At 43.9% G+C, this 25,116-nt stretch overlaps 1 protein-coding gene across 2 annotated transcripts in view; it reads left to right on the plus strand.

Moving 5' to 3' along the window:
* SLC4A8 (solute carrier family 4 member 8) overlaps positions 1-25,116 on the plus strand; it is a 68,964-nt gene that overhangs the window by 2,461 nt on the left and 41,387 nt on the right. Inside the window, exons 2-6 of one of the 2 annotated variants that reach the window (XM_033117131.1) lie at positions 12,215-12,296; positions 20,390-20,557; positions 21,055-21,190; positions 22,479-22,639; positions 24,720-24,908. In XM_033117131.1, coding sequence (XP_032973022.1) covers positions 12,215-12,296; positions 20,390-20,557; positions 21,055-21,190; positions 22,479-22,639; positions 24,720-24,908 — 736 coding nt within the window. The remainder of the gene's footprint in view (positions 1-12,214; positions 12,297-20,389; positions 20,558-21,054; positions 21,191-22,478; positions 22,640-24,719; positions 24,909-25,116) is intronic. The other variant, XM_033117132.1, reaches the window with a different exon arrangement.

Below are 25,116 nucleotides of genomic sequence, written 5' to 3' on the forward strand. Positions count from 1 at the left end.
ATCTCCTTTATATCTAGTTCATGAAACTTTCGTGGGTACTGGGATGAGGAGAAGAAAAGGAATACAATGGGAGAACAGTAGGACCTCATGAAGGCTGAGTGAGGTAGTGGGCAAATGGGAACTTGGAGATAGGGAGGAAAAGAAATGAGAGTACAAGCAGGAAGGGAAATGGGGCTGACTTGTAGGAGACACAGTCAATCGACTGAAAATTACCAGTTAAGCCTCCTATGTGCCAACTAGGCCATGTGGAGGGGAGATGGACCTTGCAAAATGAGGAGATTGTGTAGCTCGATGTAAACAGAGAGACTGAAGACATCACATCTAAATATCATAAGTCTATGCTGTTTTCTCTGGTTTGAACTACTGTATTAGCCTCCTGATGGTCCCTCTGCCTTCTCACTTGCCTTTCTACTTTAAACATGGAAGCCAGAGGGAGCTTTTAAAAACACAAATCATATTATGTCATATCCTATCTTGAAACCCTTCAGGGCCTTCCCAGTGCATTTTGGAATAAAATCCGAACTCCTTAGATGGCCTACTGAGCTTGAAAGTGAGCAGGCCTTGCCCACCCTGCCGACTGCCTCTCCTGTGCTCTCTCACCATGCACTCCTCCCCGGGCTTTGTGTTTCTTCAATAGGGCAAGCTCCTTCATGCTCCAGGAGCTTTGTTCTTATCGTTCCCTCCACCTAGGACATTTTTCTACCTAGGCCTTCTCATGACTCAACTCAGGTGTCACGTCCACAGAGTGACTTTCCTTGACCTCTACCCATAGTCACTCCCTTTCTGATGGTACTGTTTTGTTTTCTTAATAGCAATATAATTTATCTGAATTGTTCTTGTTTTCATTTCTTGTTTATTTTCAAACAGAAGTTTCATGAGGGCAGGGACCAGGCACAAAGTCTTGTCATCTAGCACAGTGCCTGGTATAAAGTAGGTGCATGAGTAAATGAATGATTCTCCCATATCCGGAGCCAATGGTCCTCTCCTGCAGGGGCTCATGGCCTTGTCAGGATTAGCACCGGGCAACAGACGGCCATCACTTGATTACTCAAAAGCTCTTGCTTCTGTGCCGCCATGTCTGCTCAGGTGCTCCAGCTGGAAAATCTTTCCCCTCTTGTCCATCTAGTACATTCCATTTTAACCTTCGAGGTGGCTCCATATCACTATCAGAATTCATCACTCTGTCTTCTCTGCTCATGACCCCCAGCGAGTTCTGTTGCTTCTCGCACTCCTTACTTATGGAATATACACGTTCATCTCTGCTGCTAACCTGACAGCTCCCTGATGTTGTTGTTTATGTAAGCGACCTTTTATTGGCACTTGCCATTTGCCAGACACTGTGTTAAGTGCTTTCCATGCACGCAGGGAGGTTAAGTAACTTGTCATAAGTGGCAGAGCTGCCCCTCTCCAAAGGATGTGCCCTTAATCACTCTGCATTACTGTAGCTTGTGTCTTTGACTCCTAGACCAGTGTCTGGCTCAGAGTGAGCACTTCGTAAGTGTTTGGGGAATATGTGTGGCAAGGTGTACAAAGGATATATTAGAGTGAGAAGAGACTGGTGTAGAGCTGTAGATGTGAAAAAAACCAACTCCATCTCTGTGTCCTGGTCATGCGGTGACCCTTGACCAGCGTCACTGTGCTTAGCGAGCCTATCAAAGCTTTCTAGTTCATTATCTGTGTTCCTTAATATGTAACCACAAATATTTTTGTTAGTAATAGCCAGAATGGCATGACAACTGAGAGAAATATCAAGCTAGTGGTACTATTGATTATAAGCGATTATCTATCACAAGACCACCAGGACACATGGCCTCTGGTGCTACTGCGTTCTCTGTCCCTTTGTCCTGTCAGTCATTAGTACTGTAAAAAAAGTACTGTAACGGGTCTGTTAGTAGAGAATAATCTGTGTAGAACTGCTGGGTCATCTTTTCCGCTCTGACCCAATCTTCCCGTAAGTAAATTACCCTATAATAAATTCCATTATCTTCTTTGGAGTTGCCTGCTTCATTTTCTGGTCTTAAGATACCTTCTTGTTACGGTGACCATTACACTTCCCCTCCTCGCTCCCCCCCTGCTCCCCCCGCCACCCGCCTCTGTCCGACAATTGGAATGAGGGAAGCCAGTCAGGAGGCTGTAATTTTAGAATGAGTTAATGATAGACCTGCATTACTGAAATTTGATAAGATCTCCAGAGGTGGTTATTGAAATTTTAGGAGTAAGTGAGCTCTTAAAGGGGGTAGTAATGGAGGAAGAAGATCAGGAAGCTTTAGGGAGAGCCCCTAGTTTAGACTGGAACTGAGGACATCTTGTATGATAGCTTCAAAGTGCTTCTGATCAGCACTTGTAAAACTGAGCAGAAGGAAGTGCTGGAGGAGAAGGCTGGAGAGTTTGGAACCATCAGCACCAAGCTAAATGGAGCTGGGATCTGCAGGGAGGCTCAGCGAGGGTGGAAGTGGCGGAGGGGAGAGCAAGTGAATTTGGCAATTACCAAGACTTTTATGTGAATCAGGCCTGCTCAGAATGGAAAATTTTGCAAAATCTTGAGAATAACAAACGCTGGTAAATGGGTGATAAATGGGAAGCATGGCTGATGGGAAGAGGGTTACACTGCATGTCTTAAGGTGGGCCTGAGAAAGCTCTAAGAGTTCCTGAAGGACACCTGAATGCTCATTCCCAATGACTCTTGTTGAAGCTCAGTAAATACTTGCTGAGTGAATGAATGAATGAATGGCTCTGTAGAGAGCAGGTCAGCTTTTCTGAGGTCAGTTTATGGTAAGCAGTCAGTAAATATTTGCTGAATGTTATTGAACAAAAGTACCAACCATAGCAGTTTCTCCTCTCACTACATTGCTGCCATCCGTACTCCTTCACCCTCTCCCAACAACAGGCTAGGTGTTCTTTCCCTATGTGGGAATTGGCGAAGCTGTGAGCATTCTCTTTACCTGGCTTTGCCGGCTCTACTGGGGAACCTCAGTAGGAGAGTCGTGGACTGTCCTGCCAAGCAGAGAATTGAGGTTCTGGGACAATTCAGGCTGCAAATTTACTTCCCGCAAAATTTGTAGATAATTGTCTTAGCTCGTGGTTTGCCTTGGCAGGGTAGATAGGGCTCCCAGTCAAGCCTGCCATAATAGTAACCAGGACACAGCAAAGCAACCATGTTTATTCTAAATCTGCTGCTTGGTAACAGCAACAAATCTTAGATAATGGAGAGGTTGGTTGTTTCCTGTCAGGTAGTAACACATTTACTCTAGTTTTGGTAGTTAGGAAGCCATAATGTATATTAGTTTCCATTGCCGCCACAACAAATTACCACAAATTTAGTGGCTTACAACAACACAAATTGATTTTCTTACAGTTCTGTAGTTCGGAACTCCAACAAGCTCTTACTGGGCTAAAATCAAAGTGTTGGTGTTTCCTTCTTGAGGCTCTAGGAGAGAATCTGTTTCCTTGACTTCTTCAGCTTCTAGAGGTTGCCCACATTCCTTGGCTTCTAGTTGCCTTCCTCCATCTTCAAAGCGAGCAACATAGCGTGTCTCAGACCCTGCTTTTGGCCTCACATCTTTCTCTGAGTTTACTCTTGTCTCCCTTTCCATTTTTAGAGATCTCTGTGTTGCTTACTTTGAGCCCAGGTAATCCAGGATAATCTCTTTACTTTAAATTCAGCTGGTTAACATTCTGCCTACCATAATGTATTAACCAGTAATCTATACTAAGCAGGAGGGACTCCAAGTGGGTTTCAGTAAAAGAATTACTGAAACGAGAGCCACTTTGAAATTTTAGTCTTCTACGAGTCAGAATAGGAGGTTCATGGGTGTTCAGGAGATCATGGCCCCTGTGAAGAGGTCAGGAACAGCTGCCCAAGTCCTCCTGGAACCCGTTTTTCTTGCTATTGGCTGTCTGCATTCAGTGAGAAGGTCAAATTGACAGCACTGGAGAGTTGGGGATGTGGGTCAGATTCAGTGATGGGGTCTCCTAGGGACCAGAATTCAGACTTTGCTGGATGGAGAGGAAGATGGAAGTGAGTAAGGAGATGGAGAAGTATCGGAAGGCTGGTCAGTAAAGGGGCAATTTGAAGTACCAGAGCACTAAGGATTTAAGAAGGTAATAATGTGGGTCTTGAGCTGTTTGTCACTGTGGACATTAATTCATGATTAGGTGACGCGAGCTCTCTAAAATGACCAAGTTCTTTGCTTTGGGCAGTGTTAGAGTATAATGGTAATAATACTAAGGAATACAGAGAGTTCTTCCTATCCCATTTAGCTCTTGTGCCATCTAATTTAGCCTGATTTAGTACTGTTGTGAGGATTAAATGAGGTAATATGTGGAAAGCACAATACTAGACGTATAGTAAGTGCTCAATAAGTGTTCCTAATACTAATTGCATTAACTCAGTTTGCTGATTAGAAATCCTGGAAGCCCCTTCTATACGTGTTGATTTGAAAATGGTTAAATATATCAGAACTTAATAAATGCTTGACTCTTTTTTTTTTGGTCTGGGGTGGGAATGGATGGGAGAGTGTTACTTATAATCTTTAACAACATTGGATCCTTTGGAAAAAAGACAAAAGGGGTCTTTGGAGGTAAAAAGTTTGAAACTGACCGCAGGAAAGGAGGTGTGATTGAGTTTGGCTCAGGTCTCCAGCTCCACAGGTCCAGAGTGGAGCAGCAGGGGAGGTGTGTCCGGGAGAGGGCTCAAGGTGGGCTCTGCTGCCTGCCGTGTCCCCCTCCCCTGCAGCCTCTGTGACTGCTTCCCCCGGCAGGAGCCGTTATGTAATGCATCCCTGCCCCTGCCTTTTAATTTGTCCATTAACTTTAAGTGAGAATCTGGTCTGCTCCTCAGCTCTAACTCATTCATTTTTCAAGGCTCATAACAATGCTTTCTCTCTCACTAGGTGCCTTGTAATTTCAACGTTTTCATGTGTATCTAACCCCCTTAGTTCTTTTTTATTTTATCTTGTCCTTGGGATAGGCACCCAAATCAATTCACATTTACATAGAGGGCCATTGTCAGTGAGTTAGGAGGAACTGCAGAAAAGAGGAGACTTAGAAACAGGGCCTTTTCTCTAGTTTAGTTCACTCTTGTTTCCCTCCCTGTCTCTCCTTCCTTCCTTTCCTTTTTCTCCTAAACCAATTTGGATTTAGAGGCTTGATCAGATTCAGGGACAATTTATTTGGTAAGATGACCTCATGGGTGGCGATAAGGTCTCCCATTAGGAGGCATATAATGTCTGGTTGTCTCTTTGTGATGTTAGTGAAAAATCAATACAATCCATTTGGGATTGTAAAATGGCAATGTTCTAATTCTAACACTTCTTTCCATTCTTTTTTATAATAAGAAACTTCTCTCATCTACTCTATGGGACAATTTATATAGGAAAACAAGGATAAATTTTTACTAGTTTTCAAAACAATGAGTTGGTTTATTAGCATTATCCTCCAATGGTGACCAATTAGGTAATTTTTAAAGTGACATTATGAACTCATGTATTGCACCATATTTGACATACAGAGGGTACCAAAAAATGTATACACATTTTAAGAAAGGAAAACTGTATTAAAATTGTAATACGCAATATATACCGATAACACAAGATGAATACAAGTCACGTTTGACTTCTGCAATTGCAAGAGGAGCTCAAAGTGGTTACCATCAGCGTCCAGACACTTCTGATTACGGTGAACTACTGTTTGAGCAACAGTGACTAAAGTTCCCACTTGCATACGTTTTTTTGGCACCCCCGGTATTCAGTCTGTTGCATTACTACCCTCATTGATGCTGATTGTCCTATTTTTGGCAAGGGACCTCGCCAAAAGCCTCCTGAGTCCTTTTGGCACAACCCTGGTTGTCTTTGAGTGCCTTTTAGTAGAAAATGGTAGTTTGACCACAATCTAAGAGCTAATGATACTCATGGCTACTGGGTGACCGTTTTTTCTAGGCCTTTTGAGCAGACAGAGCTAGAAAATATAAATTTAAACATTTACATATAAAAATACATCATATATTCTTGCTGATACTTCTAATTCAAATTCAGAACTGCATGGTTTTCCCTTCTAAAAACTGTATCTCCTTTCACCCCTGCTGAGAATCCCAGTTCTCAGTCACATTGAGAGTAACTGGAAAAATTCACATAATTACTCATTTGTTTTATCTCACAATACACAACAGTCTCAGAATAATCAAACCAACAATATGGTAACTGAAAAGCAGTTTAAGATCTTCAATTGTTTTTGTCCTTAGGGTATACACTACTAAGGATGTTCGGTCCGTTTATTATGTTTTCAAGTTATTTGGAATCATTTCTCTTGGAATAGTTATACCATCACATTAGTCTTTGTTTTCATGTTGGTTTTGATTTCTGGAAATTGCTTTACACATATTTAATTTTGTTACAAAATTATGTAAAATATTTAAAAATTAGGTATATTCAAAGAAGCTAGTTTCTATCTTTTTAAAAAGATTTTATTAAAAATATAGCTAACATACAATATTATATTAGTTTCAGGGGCACACCATAGTTATTCAACATTTATAAACCTAAAGGAAGTGGTCACCATGATAAGTCCAGCATCCATCTGGCACCATATTATACCTATCACAATATTATTGACTACATTCCGTATGCTGTATATGTACATTACAACCCCATGATTATTTGTGTTATACCCAGAAATTTGGACCTCTTGTTTTGCTTCACCTTTACCCCATTTTAAAATGTTTAAATTGCAGTTGACATTCAATATTATTTTATATTAATTTCAGGTGTACAGCATAGCGGTTAGACATTTATATAATTTAAGAAGTGGTCCCCCTGACTAGTCTAGTACCCACTGACACTATACGTAGTTATTGCCATATCATTGACTATATTCCCTATGCTTTACATCCCCATGACTATTTTGTTGTTTTTTTCCCATGGCTATTTTGTAACTACCAGTTTGTACATCTTAATCCCTTCCCCTTTTTCACCCACACCCCAACCCTCTCCCATGTAGAAATCATCAAACTGTTCTCTGTATCTGAGCATGTTTTTGTTTTGTTTGTTTGTTTAGTTTGTTCTTTAGATTCCACATATAAGCAAAATCACATTGCATCTGTCTTTCTCTGTCTGACACTCCACTCAGCACAACACCCTCCAGGTCCATCCATGCTGCCGCAGATGGCAAGAACCCATTCCCTTCCTTGGCCGAGCAATATTCTTATTATACATACAGAGGGTGCCAAAAAAATGTATACACATTTTAAGAAAGGAAACAACTGCATTAAAATTGTAATAATATATACTGATAACAAAAGATGAACACAAGTCATGCATATACATTTTTTTTGGCACTCCCAGTATGTATTACCTCCTCTTTATCCATTCTTTCATTGACTGACACCAAGGCTGCCTCCATATGTTGGCCATTGTAAACGATGTTGCAATGTGCATATGGATGCACAGGTCCTCTCAAAGTAGAGTTTTGGGTTTCCTCAGGTAAAGTAGAATTAGAAGTAGAATTACTGGGTCATTCTTTGTCTCTTGTTATATAGCCTTTGTTTTAAGGTTTATTTTGTCTGGTATAAGTATTGTTACCCCAGCTTTTTTGTTTTGTTTTTTTTAATTTCCATTTTCATGAAATAATGTTTTTCATCTCTTTACTTTCCATCTGTGTGTGTCTTTCAATCTGAAGTGGGTCTCTTGTAGGCAACATAGGTAAGGGTTTTGTTTTCTTATCCATTCAGCTCTCCTATGTGTTTTGATTGCAGCATTTAATCCATTTACATTGAAAGTAATTATTGTTTCTTTAGTTGCCTTTCTCTTGCTGCTTTTAGGATTCTCTCTTTGTCTTTAACCTTTGCCATTTTCATTATAATGTGTCTTGGTGTGGGCCTGTTTGGATTCATCTCGTTTTGGACTTTCTGTGCTTCCTGGACTTTTATGTCTATTTCCTTTGCCAGGTTAGGAAAGTTTTCAGTCATTGTTTCTTCAAAAAGATTCTCAATCCCTTGCTTTCTTCTCCTTGTGGTACCCCTATGATGCAAATGTTGTTATGCTTGATGTCCCAGAGGTGTCTTAAACTATCCTTGTTGTTTTGGATTCTTTTTTCTTTTTTTTGTTCCGATAAGGTGTTTTATGCTACCTTCCAAATTGCTGATTTGATCTTCTGCTTCATCTAGTCTGCTGGTGATTCCTTCTAGTGCATTCTACATTTCAGTTATTATATTATTCACTTCTGACTGGTTCTTTTTATGGTTTCTATGTCCATTTTTATGCTTGCTATCTCTCTGTTGAAGTTCTCATTAAAGTTCCTTGAGCATCTTAATAACCATTGTTTTGAACTCTGTCTCTGGTAGGTTGCTTGCCTCCATTTCGTTTAGTTCTTTTTCTGGAGTTTTCTACTGTTCTTTCATTTGGGACATATTTCTTTGTTTTCTCATTTTTGCTGCCTCTCTGTGTTTGTTTCTATGTATTAGGTAGACCTTCTATGTCTCCCAGTCTTGGCCAGATGGCCTTATGTAGCAGGTGCCCTGTGGGGCCCTGGCACAGTCTCCCTGGTCACCTGCTCCAGGTGCTCCAGGAGTGTCCTTTGTATAGGTTGTGTGTGCCCTCTTGTTATAATTGAGCCTTGATTACTGTTGACATGTCAGTGGGTGGGTTTGCCCTCAGGCTTACGGGCTGCAGTGTGGGGGGGTGCTTACCCCACTGAGTCGGATTTTCCCCAGTGAGCTCTGGTGCCTGTTTAGACTCGCTTTTGTGTGTGCCACTTGTAGGCCTAATTGGGCAGTGCTTTGCTGTGTTCTGAAGCCCACCTCCAAGTATGTTGGTTCTGGGCCTCTTAGGAAGGACTCCAGTGTGGGTCCAGGTCACCCACTGCCTGTGACTAGCCAGGGACTACCTGGTAGGAGCTATAAAGCTATCTGTGGTTTCTCGCTGCCTTTGTGAAAGTTGGAGGCATGTGGGAGAGGACACACTGCAAACCAAAGATGGCTACCACCAGTACCAGGCCTGGGGTAGCTCCACAAAAAGCCAGGACACCCCAGGCCTGCTGCCACCTGCTGCCTTCCTTAAGGGTCAGCCACTGATAAAGCCTTGTGTAATACGTGAGTTGTGTGAGGCAGGGTCTCAAGTAGTCACTAGAGTGGGAAGAGTTGTGGTCACCAGGTTAATGTAGACTCTGGTTTGGTGCCAGTGCTGAGCCTGGAGTGACTCAGCAAAAGTCTCAGAGCACACCGAGGCCAGTCACTGCCCACCTGGGGCCTGGGGACTCCAACAGTTTTCCAAGAAAGAGTGTAATGTGGGCTGGGCTGGCTGCTCGTGGGAAAGTGCCTCCTTCGTTGGGGGAATTGGATAGGGCAGCATCCCAGTGAGTCAGCAGGGCAGAGTGAGCAGAGCTCACCAGACCAATCAGATTTAGATTTGGCTGTAAGGGTAGGGGGAGGGCTCAACACAGGCAAGATGGCACCCGCCTGCCGGCTGCATGGGAAGAGGCTGCACAGGGAACATGCCGACTGTCCTCCAGCCCTTGCTCTGTAGCCACATACCTCAGTCTGCCCTCCTCCCCAGGCCTCTGACGCCCCCCAAGTCTCCATCCCTATGACGATGGAGCCCAGGGTGAGTGTCTGGGGGTGAGAGAGTCTGTTTGCGGGCCATTTAAGAGGATGTCTGGGTTTCCCACAGCCTTCCATCCCACCTGGATGGTCAGAATCCCCTCTGTTTTTCACAGCCAGATGTGGAGGCTCCTCTTCTTGGCACTAGTACTCTGGACTGGGGAGGCTCATGTGGGGCTGGGATCTCTCGCTCCCTCTGAGGGACCATCTATGGCGGAGATATCCCTCCCGGCGGTTCTCAACTGCCATATGGAGGTTTGGGGCCAGCCCATTTCACATCTCTACCCTTCCTACTAGTCTCGATGTGGCTTCTTCTTTGTATCCTTAGTTATAAAATTTCTGTTCAGCCTGACTTCACATGGTTCTCCAGGTTGATTGTTCTATAATTTAATTGTAATTTTAAGGCGTTCACCGAAGGAAGCAGGCACGGTATTTATCTACTCTGCCATCCTGGATCTCTCCTTTAGTTTCTATTTTTATCTCCTCTCCCCTGTGCCCTCTCTCTCCCTCTATAGGTAACTTTAAAAAAAATCTTTAATGGCTTATTCTTCCTTTGTATTTTTTTTTTAACTTTTATTTATTTTAAGTGTGTTTTTCCAGGACCCATCAGCTCCAAGTCAAGTAGTTGTTTCAATCCAGTTGTGGAGGGTGCAGCTCACAGTGGCCCGTGTGGGGATTGAACTGGCAACCTTGTTGTTAAGAGCACCGCGCTCTATCCAGCTGAACTAACCAGCCACCCCCCCCCTTTATATGTTTGTAAAGATAAGCAGATACTTATGTTCTAACACCCTTTCTTAGCTAACTGTTGGCAAACTACACAGTTTTCTCCACCTTGCTTTTTAAACTTAATAGTATATCTTGTAGATTATCCCATGGTAGTAATAATATGTAAATTTTAAAATGTCCATAAAACTAAATTCATAAATAAAATACTATAACTAGACATTCGAGTATTTCTTCTACTGCCCTAAAAGTTTGCTTATTCAAGTTGCCCTCAAAAACTTTTTTTGAATCTTTTTATGGGGAAAATGGACTGTGTTATGTTCAGGGTTGTCTTATTTGGGAGCATAGGTGATAACTGCAAAATAGTAAAACACTAAAGATGGAAATTTGAGCAGGACCTGGAGGGATGGTGAGGATTTGGTGTGCTGGGTAGTTGGGGGAGGGACACGTTAAAGGGCCAGACAGTGCAAGCAAAGGCGTGAAGGTGGGAATGTGCACGGCGCCCGTGGGATCACGGAGCCTGGCTGGAGCTATAGGTTTGGTAAGGGAAATAGACTAGCAGGGAAATGAACTAAGGTACTTTTTGAAATACTTCAAGGTCTGGTGAAGGTCTTGATAAGGTAGGTGCCATTATATTCATTCTTTCAACAAAAATTTATGGAGCACCTACTATGTGAAAACTGTGCAGAGTTCTGGGGAAACGGTGGTGAGGAAGACAGATATGATCCCTCCCTTAAGGAGCAGAGACATTTTATTACTAAGGTGAAGTACAGTGTGTTATGAGGGCATAAAAATGGAGGGACCTAGCTTACTTCCGAAGAAGGGTAGTCGGGGAAGACTTCCAAGGAAGTGCGTTTAGGCTGAGATCTGTGGGATGATGAATTAAGTATTAGTGGCTGGTGGTGGAGGTGGGGGTAGCAGGCAGAGGGTGGTAGGTCTAGGCAGAAGGAGCAGCGCTGAGGGAAGAAACTCAGTGTGATTCCAGAACTGAAAAAAATGTCCAGTGTTACTGAGAGCATTGGAGAGTTGGGATAGAGTGGGCGTGAAATGAGAGTGAATTTGAGAGAAATTGCAAAGGAGGTCTTGATAAGGAAAGGGAACTTCTTCTTTGAGGGCATATAATAGGCACTCAATACATGTGGAATGGATGAATAAATAAGTTTGAAATTTCAAATGTGGGCTAAGAAATGATGGTGTGAATGAGGTAAGGGAATGTGAGTGAGCACAGGCTGCTAGTTTTGGATGGAATATTCGTTTGGTTTTAGATATGTGGGTCTTGAGGTGCGGCATCCTGGTCCTTTGTCAAATACTGAGCCACATCATTTCAGGCTGCTGTTGGAATTGTTAAGACTCGAGTGAGGGAAACAAAAGGTAGAGCGCTCTTCCTTGGGAATTACGGTTAGAGAAAGAAGATGAGCCTTAGGATGAGACAGAGGAGATATGGTCAGAGGAGCGGGATGGAGGATCTCAAGGACAGAGTGGTGAACAGGCTCAAATGCTGCAGGACACCAGTTTACACCAAATGAGACAATGCCGTTGACACCACTTACAAAATGAGAACGTTATACGGATGTGCAGGTGGGTGCGGAGGTAGAAAGAGCCTGAGATCTGGAGTCACAAGACCTGGGCTCGTTCCTAGTTCTGCCTTTTACCCCATTTGTGACCTTGGGCAGTAATTAATGTTCTCTGAGTCTCAGGCTACTCATTTATCAAATGAGAATGAGAATGGCTGCCATGTTTGCATCTCCAAGTTAATGGAGAAGTTCGGATAAAAAATGTACGGAGACCATTGTGTATTTCCTCCAAGTGTTGCATAAAGGGTCTGGCATGTGCACGGTACTTAACTGAGTGTTTGAATGAATGTAGGGGTATTACTATAACTACTTATTTATGTTTCACCAGAGACCAGATGAAGAAGCTGTGGTGGATCAGGGTGGGACCAGTACGATTCTCAACATTCACTATGAGAAAGAAGAATTGGAAGGTAAGAATTGCTGTTTTATGTAACGGGTAAAAAGCAAGAGACTGCCTGGTGTGGGAGGAAAAGCTTTGCCGTCAGAAGACCTGGGTGTGAGTCCTAACTCTTCCTCACTAGCTGTAAGACGTTGCGGGAAACCCACTTAGTTTCCCTTAGCCGCAATTTCCTTATCTGTTAAATGAAAGTAGGGATAATAACACTTGTCTTACTATTACGATCTAACAGACAGCATATGAGACAGTGCTTTGAGTATTGTGAAGTCCAATATAAACATTAATAAATGACCTGTTCCTTGAGAATGTGAAGTACTCAGATCACTTTACTGATTGACAATCCTTAGAAATATAAATATATACAAAATTTTAAAAGAAAAAAAGACAAATTTTAAAACTCAGTTTGGCTATGACACTGTTTATACCCACTTACAATGTTTGCTCTTCCCTTCTACGTATACCCATTTCTGCCTGGAGTTTTCATCTAAACAAGAAAAGGGAAAATACATGCACATCTATAACATATTTAAGAGTTGACAGCACAGAGTTGTATACAAGCCCAACTGAAATGGAGGGAAGGAAGAGGCACTTTTATTGACCTGCTCTGTCTAGTTTACCTTATTAAGGCTCTTTTTCCTTTCTCTCTTGCCTCACCCCCAGCTCCCCACTTAACTGCGGCATGGTGTCCTGCTTTCCTTTTCCCTGTGGGGCCTGGTTTCCTGATACGTGGTCACGCTCAGTTTTATTAGAGAAAGGCTCATGTCTAGTATAGCTCTAATGCGAACCCACATTTGGCTCCAAAAAGCCTCTGTGAACTCCTTGCAACATCCTCTGCGATGTCGAAGGCTATGATACAGCAAGTTTCTAATGACAGGGACAGCATGTGAAATATTCTTTCCGTACTGCTTGTTCCCATGACTTTTTCTCATCAAAGTTGTACCGTCCCCAGAGAAAGCTTGTCCTTTGGATGGGGAGAGCAAAAGCTGTGCAGGCTGACTCAGCCTCTGGGTGTGTTACCATGAGAACTTATGTGGGTGGCTCTGTGGAGGTCAGTGGAGTTTGGATATATCAAGGTCAAGTTTTCCAAGTTATTTTAACCAGATATAATATTTAGAAGAGCTAATGCAGATATCAGCAACTGGGAGAAAGTGGGAGAAGGAAAGGGGGTGATGGTGGGAGACGAACATTTGTTGAGTGCCCCTTGTGTGTTAGGCATTTGATTAGGGCCTTTGTATAAGTTGTCTTTGTTATCTTCACAACAACGAAGACAGGTTTTATCCCTATTTTACACGTGGGGAAGCTGCTCACGGTCATCTGGTCGAATGGTAGGTGAGCCTGGGATGGAAGTCTGCACTTTCCACTCTCCCAGGTGGTCTGCAAAGGAGGACAGTATCCAGCATTAAGCACTCAACCTCCACATCTTGCTCCATCTGTAAACATCTGTATGTGTTCCCCGCCCTCCTTCTACCCTGAGAATCCTGTTGCCTCTCTGCCTTCTTATTGCTTCATGTGGGCAGTGCTGTTCTCAGTTTAGCTGCTTGGGTCCACTAGCTTTATCCTCAGCAAGGAAGTAAGCATTTATGAACAACACTCTCGTCTCCTTGGGAGTAGACTAATACACTTGGGCAAACTCTCTTGAATCCTGAAACTGTTTCGTGCATAGAAGTCAGCTGAGTAATAGGCAGTAGGAGCAGCTGCTCATGATGACATCATGTATTCCTTACGCACTGTCCATTTTGCCGTAAAAGAAAGCCATCTATGATGATGTCAGCACTAGGGGACAGTGCATCGGGTAGTGGTCCTTCCTACATAGACCTTTTTGAAAACTAGGATCTTGTTTATTTATCGCTATGAATAAAAGGCACTCCAGGCAAATGGAGGACAAATGGTGCCTACTCCTCAGGCTTGATGTGGTTTTAGAGCAGCTCTAGAGAGAAGATGGTATTTGCTGTAGGGTTGGACATGCTGTGGGCTCTGCCCTGACTCCCTCTGAGGGCAGCCCTAGACTCAGTGACGCTGCACTCAGGGTGGCGTCGTCTCTTGAAGGTGTGGGATAAAATCAATCCCACTGTGATGGGAGACAAGTAAATTGTGTTCTGATTCGATATGTATGCCATGAAACAAGGCTGTGTGGCTGCAGATAAATCCCTGGGTCTTCATTTCCCTTTTATTCCATACCCTCAACCCCTCACCCATTTTCAAAACTACTCTGAAATTTCAGTCTGTGGACATCGTGAGAGACTTTTGTGAGTGTGGGTCTTTTGCATAAATTAATTCCATCAGTTGGAGATGGTGCATTAAACCATGATGTTGCTTTTTTATATATAGGGGAAGAGTAGAAAGCAAACAGTAGAACAGATTTCCAAAGAGCGATAGTCCGCGATGTGCTTCGGCTCTCCCAGTCCCAGAGGAACACGGAGCAGTTGCTTTAGTTAGAGGAATGGATTTTTCCATTTTTCCTGGCGGATCATTATTCCTGATTAACTACTAGATTTACAAATCCTAGGGTAAGTTTAGCACCTTCTAATAAGTTTTAAACAAATGTGTAAGAGACATTTGGTCACATTTATAAGGTTTTTTTAAAAAAAGGCTTGCCTCTGATCCACATATTAGATTCCCCCCTGCACTTATTGATGGAATCAACCTGTAGCCGAGGGGGTCGGAAGGGAACAAAACCCTTCTGTATGTGCTAATGACTTCTGTCTGTAGGGAATGGTCCGCCCAATCGCCATCTGCAGGGTGGAATCCCAACTGCGATTTCTGTCGTGCTGTGCAAGATTCAGGCCCAGTTCACTAATGATTGATCTCTGTATGTGTATACGTACTTATTTTTAAAAATATACATGAATGTTGCATCTTTCCCATAAGTTTTACGACACGAATATTTGTCTTTGCATACAGATAGCCCCCAAAGAGTAGATTTGACAATGGCGGGGAAAAAGACTGGAGAATTAGATGGGAAGGAGGTGGAATTCGGGTGAGTGCAGAGGTAGATGAGGAGGATGAAGACTGTGTGATGTGGGCAGGAGAGCAGGTGCACGGCCCGCAAAGGGACCACAGGACGGGGTTAGTTTCGTGAGGTCCCCAGACTGCTGGAATCCAGTTAGAGAGAATGGATTTTATTGGTGCTAGTTTCATTTCCTAGTGTCCATTCGTTTGTCATCTTTTCTGCTGATTTCACTCAGAAAATCCAAGTTTCTGCTTCAGAGTCCTCAGCCTAGAAACTGAGGCCTAATTTTCTGATCGCCACTCGGTCCTTCTTAGTGCTGAGCCCTGCCGGGCTTGTTTGCATTTCTGCCTGTCTCACTGCTGTTTTCAAAAGACAGGCCCTGTGGTTGCCTAATGTTTGTGAGAACCTATTAGACCTCAAACTCGTAGAGGAGGAAGAGTCTCCCTTCTCTAGGATAGAGCTTTACCTTCCTTCCTCCAGAGCCCTCAAAAGCATCTGTAGGAAGTCTTCGCCACCTGCCTAGTGGGAATTTAAATATCCAGCAAAACCATGCATTATTTACTCAACGAGCATTTACTGAGCCTCTCCTATAGTCTCTTTTTGCAGCAATAAGAAAGGATAGTGAGAACAATTGAACCATCGTGACTTCTCCAAAGAATGCCCTTGCCTCAGCCTTTCCTAGGTCTTGAACATTAGAACCCGGACCAGCCATTATCTGGACAAGACCTGAGAAGTCATTTGGTCCAGCGTCCTTGTTTGATTTCAATAGTGTCAGTGAGTAAATTAACCAAGAAAATGAGATCTAATAACACAGGTTCTAATACCTAATCACTGTCTTCCCAATTTCTCTTTAGAATACAGTTAAAATTAAGTAATATGAGCAATATACCAGCACGAGCCCAGTGGAAGTATGTGGAATGTGCTTTAGGAGAAGTGGAGGTCCAGTCACCTTCTGGGGGATTTGCCAGAAGAGGAAGCACATGGCTGGCATGGCTCCATTGAAGGACAGAGTGTTACTCCTCAGACTGTTCTTCACCTAAGTCCAGCTCCACCTGGACACATCTGATTTTATAACACCTAGGTCAGTCTCTGTTTTAGGGGCTGGTTGAAGTGATTCTCTAGGATCTAATTATGCTTTTTATGGCCCCGGGTTCTTCATGGTCTGCCCCGTCTGTCTCTCTAACGTTGCCCCCTCCTCTCCTTTCTTCCTTCACCTTGCTCTGGCCCTACTGGCTGTCCCTTGGCCTTGGAACCAGCCCTGCACGTTGCGTCGTAGGGCCTATGCACTTGATCTTCCCTTTCCCTGGAATGCTCTTCTCCCAGGTCTTCTCATGGCCTCTCCTTCTCATCACTCAGACACCCCTTCTAATCATCTTCACTCAACTCTCCCTTTTCCATCCCCTGACAGACACTGGAGCACTTTACCGTATTTTATTCATAATCAATCCATATTTAAAATAATATGTTTCTGTTTTTATGATGTCTATCTTCCCCAACTAGAATATGTGTCTTGAGGACAGAGATTCTGTGCTGTATCCCCAGCCCTTGGGACAGGACCTCGCACAGTTAGGTGACTCCAGCCTGCGCTGATCTTAGTGGTGTATACAGGGACCTAATTCACATACTATAGGCAAACATCGTTCGTTAACAGACGGTATTTTATTAAGATGGTATTCACACTTGATAGTTTTCACTAATAGTGCCGGAGGTCTGGAATCCCACATCTTAGCAAATGACCTCTTCGGGCTCTATATTATTTCAATGGAGTTGTAAGGTGACTACATTATATTTAGAGATCTTCCTGTCACAAATGTTCTGAGAGGTACACAAGTCAACATAGGACTGTTCTAAGACAGGAAAAGCAGAGGGTAAAAAGTCTGATTCTACCAGATACTAAATATTTTATCCTCCTGCCTCGCAAGACTCGAACAAATCTCAGATCATTGTCTCCTCTGATCTTCACTGTTTCTTTTTTATTTTACTTTATCACTTCAGAATTTGGAAGATGGGGGTGGACAAAGAAAAGGAGGGAGAAATAGAGACAGGAGTGTTAGAGCGGCACCCTAAGTCACTTGAACCTCATTTGGAGGGAAGAGCACTATTGAGGATTCCCCAAAGAAGTTGAACACAGTCTTAGGAAATCCCATTGCTGGGAAAAGAACAAGGTGAAGAGTTGGTAACTCTTTCATAAAATCCCCTCATCTAGGAAGTCTTCCTGGATTAAGCTTTCAGTTCTCAGGTTCGCAAGGGCCTTCTCAATCTCTCATGGCCGGGGGAGTATCTCGTCCACCCTAAACACGTTCACTTTGGTCACTCACTCCTTTTGTGGCCCCTTCAGATAAGAGACCTTCCTAGGTCAGACTGTGTTCTCCTGAGGAGGTCCTAAGAGGTTCTGTTCCTGGTGGAGGCACTTAGGAGATACTCCATTTTCTGAATATTTGTGGAGGGATGACCATGCATAAGACACTGTGCTTTGTTATGTGAGGAATTCCAAGAGGAAGAAGATCGAGCCTGGGGCCTCAAGGAGCTTGCAGATGAGCCGTGGGAGATAAGACTGATGTGCAAAGCATAGTAAGTACGTAAGAGAACGCGAGCCGAGGGCTCTGGGAATTTAGAGGAAGGTGTGGCCCATCTGATCTGGGAGACCAGAAATCATGCCAAGAAGGAAGGTGCATTTACAATGAACCTTGAAGGAGGGAGCCAAGTCAGCGTCCAGAAAGCACTGGCACTTTTGTGGAATAGCCGTTTGGTTCAGAAAGAAGAAATAATGTGAGATGGTGTTGCAGCAGCCGGAGCCGTGACAAGGAGAGAGAGTCCGAACCAGGCCACTGTGTCGCTGGGGTAGATGCAGAAGGTGCACGTCTCTAGATTCCTCTTCCCCCTGCACCGTCGTTCGATGTGAGCTTGTGTGGAATTTCCCCTTTGCTCTCTCTTGAGCTGATCACTCACTTCTTGTAGAGGTATTTCCCTATTGAATGTATAATTTGTCCTAGAGGAAGAAAAGACTAGAAAGGAGGCTGGAGCCTTCGTGTGCTGGAGCATGAAGGGCCTGACTGTAGGAGTGAGCCGGGATCAGGGCAGAGCTTCAGGGTGATTGGTTTTTTTGTAGGATTGAATTGGTGTGGGAGACAGGAAGGAGGCCCCTCCGGGAGTCAAAGGGGGAGGAGAGAAAAACTGGACATCCCTAACCTGTAGGATGTAGCAGCAAGGGGCAAAGGGTAAAGGTAGAAATCTAAGGTAACTCGGAGGTCTCAAGCCTGGAAAGTTGAGAGAATGGTTATGTCATGGACAGAAACATTGAAGAGATGAGCCGGATTTGAGATGGAGGATGGTGAGTTTGCTTCGGGACGTATTGAATCGCTGTAGACAAAGATTTGGGGGTCATTTGTAGAAGTGAACTCTGAAATCGGGAGAGTAAATATCACTAAAAAGAGAAGAAAAGGGCCAAGAGACAAACTGAGTGAGCCTTCCTTTGGTGGTTTGTGGAAGGGATGGAGAAGCACAGTCAAAGGAGTGCAAGCGGGGCGGGGGGGGGGGTGGGCAGGAGCCAAGGGAGCCCCGACCCCCAAGGGGAAGAAGTGGTGGGAGTGGTAAAAGGACCCGGATACTGCCTGGAATGTGATGGCTCTCGAGAAACTCCTGAATTGAACTGAGAGACGTAAAGTGGTAGAGATTTGGTGATAGAGGTGATGTGGTCTTTGGTGTCCTTAATGAGAGAGTGGCGATGCAGAGGCAAGGGAATAAGGGGATGGTGAGCAAAGGGTGGTAGGTGGTAGACGGTTCTTGAAAGTGGTTTGATGGAGAAGGGAAGAGGGCAGGGTAGAAATCTGGGAGTATAGCAGTGCATTGGGAACGTTTCTTTGTAAGATAAGGGTGACTTGAGTATGTGTGTAGCCGTGACATACCCGTGGAAGGGATGGGTGGGAAGGAGAGAGGGAGTCGGACTCCAGAGGGTGGGACATGATGCGCATTGCTCATTAGCCTGGCAAAGAGGAGAAGCTGGGGAGGAAAGCCAGCCAGGCTGAGGTGGAGGAGCTCACATGAGAGGACCGGGTCTTCTCATGAAAACATGAAGCGAGATCACCTGCTCCGAGGCAGGAACTGTGGAAAAGGCTGTGGATTTGAAGACAGGGACTAAAGATTGGAATAGTTTTTGTGGTGGAAGACATGGGGAGCCAGCCTGAGATCTAGAGTGCTGAGCAGTAGTAACTGGGCAGAAATGGGAGAAAACCAAGGCTCTGTGTGCTGGGGGTGGTAACATCCTAGAAGCTTCTCATTCTGGGCTCCAGGCTTGGCAGGAAGGCAGGTGAAGCCAGGTGGAGCTGCGAGAGACCTGCAAGTCATGAAGAGAACAAAATAAGGTGTATAGAAGGAATGAGGGAGTACGAAAGGGAGGCATGCCATGGGATCACTTTTCCGGTTCCCCTCTTTTTGTATAATATGTGACATCTTTTCCTATAACCCCAGCCCTTATGCTCCTTCTGATTTCTAACCAGTGTCTCACTGCTGCTCTACAGTGTGTATTCTACATTGCAGGCAAATAAATTGGAAACTGATCCTAGAATATATTGTTTGCTAAAATTTGTTCCAGGTATTGTGTTAAGCGTTTTACATACATTATCTTATTTACTGCTCATAAACCCCTGAGTTTCATAAGCTTTTAGTACTCCCTTTTAAAGACAGTCACAGAGCGATTAGGTAACTTGTTCAGGGTCACAAGGCCAGTGAATGATGAGGTCAAGTTTTGGACCCAGGCAGGTTGACCTGAGCACTTAACCACTTTTCTAAACTGCCTGCCTGTCAACACTTGCTGCAGTTGTCATAGAGTGACTGTATTGCTTTTTAACAATTGTGCAAATTGTCGTTGTAATAACAACTAGCATTTGCACTGGCCTTTAATGTTCACACATATTATTTCCTTTGGTCTATTTCCTTGATCTTAACAACACTTCTGTGAGGTTTGCAGACACATGCAGGACAAGGGAGAACTTCAGCTCCAAGATCTCTATGTGCTTAGCTCTGGAAGTCTTTGAAGTTGTATAATTGCAGAGTTGTGACCAGGCTGAAGAGTTGTATGCTTTCTCTCCTGCCCCCCTTCAATGTGCTAGTCTCTTTTCACTAAAGGATTCTCTGTACGACCTTCTGCTTCTTTTCAGGTCATAGAACTCTGTATGTGGGGGTTCGGATGCCACTGGGCCGGCAGAGCCATCGGCACCACCGAACCCATGGCCAGAAGCACCGGAGACGAGGCCGGGGCAAAGGGGCCAGCCAGGGGGAGGAAGGCCCTGAGGCCTTGGCCCACGGTAACCCTCTCGGGAGAGAGGGTGGGTATCCAAGGCTGGGAGGCGTGGTGTGGCTGAGGGAATGTGTGGTAGGCAGCAGAGGCCGGTGGTCTTGATTCTCTAGCCCATCTAGAGCGTTTTCAGAGCTTGCTTCCAAGGAGGAGAAATGCCACTAAGAATCAAAAGTATCTTCCTGAAAACTATACAGTTCAGGCCCCCAAAATCAATACCATAGTAGGTGAAGTCATTTACTAGAGAAGTAGCCATTCCTTTTGATCAAATTCATCAGATTTCCAATTTCTTGCGGGTTTTCCTCAAGTGGTCTTAGTTAATAATTTTTCCTCCCATGAAGCTGCTTCCACAGAAGAGCTCTTTAAAAAATTTCTGGGGGTAAAGAAATCTTTTAGATCTGCATTCAGGATTATTTTGTGTATGTTCCTGAAGTTGTAAGGCCCCCAGACACGCTAAGTATGGCAGAATGCTATTTCTGTTCTAAGTTGAGGTTGGGAGCAGACCTTTCTCTGTGGTTGATTTTCCAGACACACCATCTCAGCGTGTGCAGTTCATTCTTGGCACCGAGGAAGATGAAGAGCATGTGCCCCACGAGCTGTTCACAGAGCTGGATGAGATCTGTATGAAAGAGGGAGAAGATGCCGAGTGGAAGGAGACAGCCAGGTGAGGCCCTAAAATAAACTCGGCCAAGACTTGCTTGGAAGGCAAATATGTACCTGTCAGCAAGTAACAGGTCTGCCAGCCTTTTATTTCGTCATGGGAGAAGTGATGACTGACATGGGGCCTGGTATTCCAGAGTCTTCTATGGAGAGTCTTGATGTTAACCTCTTTATGACGTCTCTCATCACACCTTTGCCAGTTGATCTTGAGCCTGGGATTGGTGACAGAAACATGGAACCTTCAGGGGGTCTTCTCCTATTTGGTTGGGACCCAGAGTACTTCGTGGGCTATCCTGATGATATAGGTCTGGTTTAGAAGATGCCTGATGGGGCCACCTTGGTTTGGACCTCGCCCAGAAGACACAGCATAGGTCCAGACTTTTCCTGCAGGTGAACCACAGGGACATTTGGATTTTAATGCTCTGGAAGTCCCAGAATTTTTGAGACTTGAACTTCCTGTGGGACATTCCAACCTCCTAGAGAAGCTTGGGGTTATGGTCAGCCTGCCAGTAGGCTTCCTGGGATAGCTGTAGAGTGACCGTGCTCGTCTGAGGCTCAGACCCCAGAAGAGCCCTCAGATAGCCAGGGCCATGCCTGGGGTTCCGCTAGTAACTGGCCAGTGAGTGCTATGGATGATACAAAGCCAGCATGTCTGAACCTCAGGAAGGAGGCAAGGTGGGTAACTAGCAGCGCGTGGCTCCGGCTCGCATCGGAACAGCTCTGCCTGGATGCGTGCCTTGTCTGTGAATGTTTCCTGTGGGTAGAGAGGATTAAATAAGCCAGTCAACCTGAGACCAAGTGAACAGGCAATTAATCATTCTGTCTTTGCAAACTGCTAAAGGTCACACAGATAGGCTCTTTAAAAAAGAAAACTGTTATCATTTTATTAGTGTGATTTGTCAGTGTATCCAAATGACACAGAGTAGATCTATTTTTAATTGCATAAGTAATGCATGCTCATTATAAAAATTAGAAAATAAAGATAAGCAAAAAAAAAAATATTACGTGCGGAACTCCAGGGATAATGGGGAATGTAATACTTGGTGTCTTATACATGTATGTGTTTGTATTTTTTAAATTTTCTTTTAGTAAAAATGGAATCAGACTGTACTCAATCTTGCACTGTTTTACAGCCTGCTGTTTTCACTTACCAATGTACCCTGAGCATATAGGTTAGATTTCAGTGTTCAGTGTGATGACTCAGAGGCCTTTCTTTGTGGCTTACATGAAAGATTCTCTTGGAAAGTCCTCATTTTCTGTCTTTGGCATTTAGTTCTTTGTAATGCTTTCAGGTGGCTGAAGTTTGAAGAAGATGTGGAGGATGGAGGAGAGCGCTGGAGCAAGCCTTACGTGGCCACCCTCTCACTGCACAGTCTCTTTGAACTAAGGAGCTGCCTTATTAATGGAACGGTCCTTCTGGATATGCATGCAAATAGCATAGAAGAAATTTCAGGTAAGGTTAGGTGAGGGAAAACAGAGGAATGTTTGCGTTGTAAATTAAGAAGTGTGGTGTAGAGGAAACCATAAAGTGGCTGTGTGTCCTTGGGTAAGTCACTTAACCTTCCTGACCTCAGTGTTCTCAGCTGTGGAATGGGTTTCAAACTAAGAAGCTACGGGATTCAAATGACATGACGTTTAGTCTTCCATTTGTCTGTTCATTCAGCAGACATTTATTTTGTATCTGTTTTTGCCTGATAATGTGCTAGGCACAGGGGAATAAAGATATGACAGTTCTTACCTTCAAGGAGCTCACCTTTTAGTGGGGAAAATAGCCATGGACCAATTAATGTGATTGCTACAATGGAGATATGGTTTAACAATAATTAGAGAAAGGGGCAACTGGGAGTTTCACAGAGAAAAAGGAATTAAAGAAAGATTTAAAAAATATTGCAGCTAGGGAACACAGGTAAGAAATTGAGCCAAAGTACCCCCTCTTCTTCAGCAAAATATGAAGGGGAGATGTCTGAGGGAGTTTCCTGGAGTGGTTGAGTGTTAAGTTACTATATTTTGGGAATGGAGTTTGGGAAACACCTGGGTGCGTGTGAAGACTTTGCCCTCAGCCTGGCTCGACTTGGATGGACAGGTTAAATAAGGATTTCTCCAAATTTTCCTCCATTTTTGGTATCCAAGTAATGCTGCCTCTCCGGGATCACATGGGGACCCACAGGGGGGGCCAGCACTGATGGGATGGATCCTGTGTCCCTCCAAAGGCTCTAGGGAAAAGTTATTCCTTGCTGCTTCCAGCTTCCAGCGGGTCTGCTGTTCCTTAGCTCACAGCTGCATAACTCCACGTGCCTCTGTCCTCATATGGACTTCTCATCTGTGTCTCTCTTATAAAGATATTTGTCAGTATCATCCAGTATCATCTCCTCTCGAGATCCTTAATTACATCTGCAAAAACCCTTTTTACAAATAAGGTCAGTTTCACAGGTCTAGGGGTTAGTACACAGATGAATCTTTTTTGGGGTTACCATTAACCCACTGCAAAAACCAAGAGGGAAGAGAATTTCAATTCATTAGTGTCAATTGCTGCAAAGAGGTCAGGTTAGGTAAGGATTAGAAATATCCATCAGATTTAGCAACTGGATAACCATTGATGATTATATCAAAAGCACTTTCACTAAGGTAGCCAAATTACAGGGAGCTGAGACATTTTTGTTTTGAGAACTTTAAGTGACAGGAGAGAGAGAGACAGAAAGGAGGCATTAGATAAAGGGGGACTGGGGTAGACATTCTTATTCTTTTGTTTTTTTAAGATGAAGGATCCTGAAACATGTTTATAATATGGGGGCAAGGAACCAATCGATATAAAGGTTCAAGAGAGAGAAATACGGTTCTTTGGCTTGAATATTCAAAATAGGTTTTATTTATTGATTGATACCGGCACTCCAATAGTCATGGATGAAGTTGGAGTTGAGACTATGTGGACGTTTTCAGGGGGCCCGAGGAGAGGTACATAGGGTTGAAGTAAAACTGCCTGGTGCTCCACAGTCGGGACCTGATGTATTCATGTTAGTGATGAATCACAGCAACGTTACAATTCTGGAAGAAGGGAATATAGAGGAACTTTGGCAGATGACAGAACACAATGGGTAATGTTGTGGGCTTTTGAGTCAGACAGTCTTGGGTTGGAATCCCAGCTCTGCAACTTACTAGCTATGAGACCTTGAGAAATTTTGTAATGTGTAGGCCTCAGTTTCCTGATCTATAAACATTGTTATAGTACCAGCCACTTCTCAGAGTTTTTATAAGGATTAGATTAGAAAATCTGTGTAACGTTTATAGTGTAGTTCCTGGCATATACTAAGTGCTCAGTAGTTTCTATTTCTAATATTAATAACTTGCTGTACGAATGAAGTATAACTCGTCACAGCTGCTGTCTTCAGACAGCTCTTTCCGGCTCTGACACGGGGATTGTGCCTCAGTGACCCTGGCTGAACTGCTTCCCCCTCTCCGTGCCCCCCACCCGATGCTGGCCTCACTGGGTCCACTGATCATCACTTTGAGCATTCATGTTGGCGTCTGTTTTCCAGACCTGGTTCTGGACCAGCAGGAACTGTTCAGTGACCTGAATGACAGCGTGAGGGTTAAAGTACGGGAAGCTCTTCTCAAAAAGCATCATCATCAGAATGAAAAGAAGAGAAATAACCTCATTCCCATTGTTCGCTCCTTTGCTGAGGTTGGGAAGAAGCAATCTGATCCCCATTCGATGGATAAAAATGGTAAGATTATTAGGAGTGACTGTTTTCTCTGTGTTTATTAGTAAGACATTAAGGAACTAGCTGGAGATACTAAGGTACTAGAGGGTAGGAGCTATAATAATCTAATAAGCTTCCATAGTCACTTAGATACAGTACTTTTTGGTGACTGGCAAGTGGGCAGCTGAGACTGGTGACCGTGTCCCGTCACTAGGGCACACGCCTCAGATGG

This window comes from Rhinolophus ferrumequinum, chromosome 10, assembly GCF_004115265.2.
Source record: "Rhinolophus ferrumequinum isolate MPI-CBG mRhiFer1 chromosome 10, mRhiFer1_v1.p, whole genome shotgun sequence".
NCBI lineage: Eukaryota > Metazoa > Chordata > Mammalia > Chiroptera > Rhinolophidae > Rhinolophus > Rhinolophus ferrumequinum.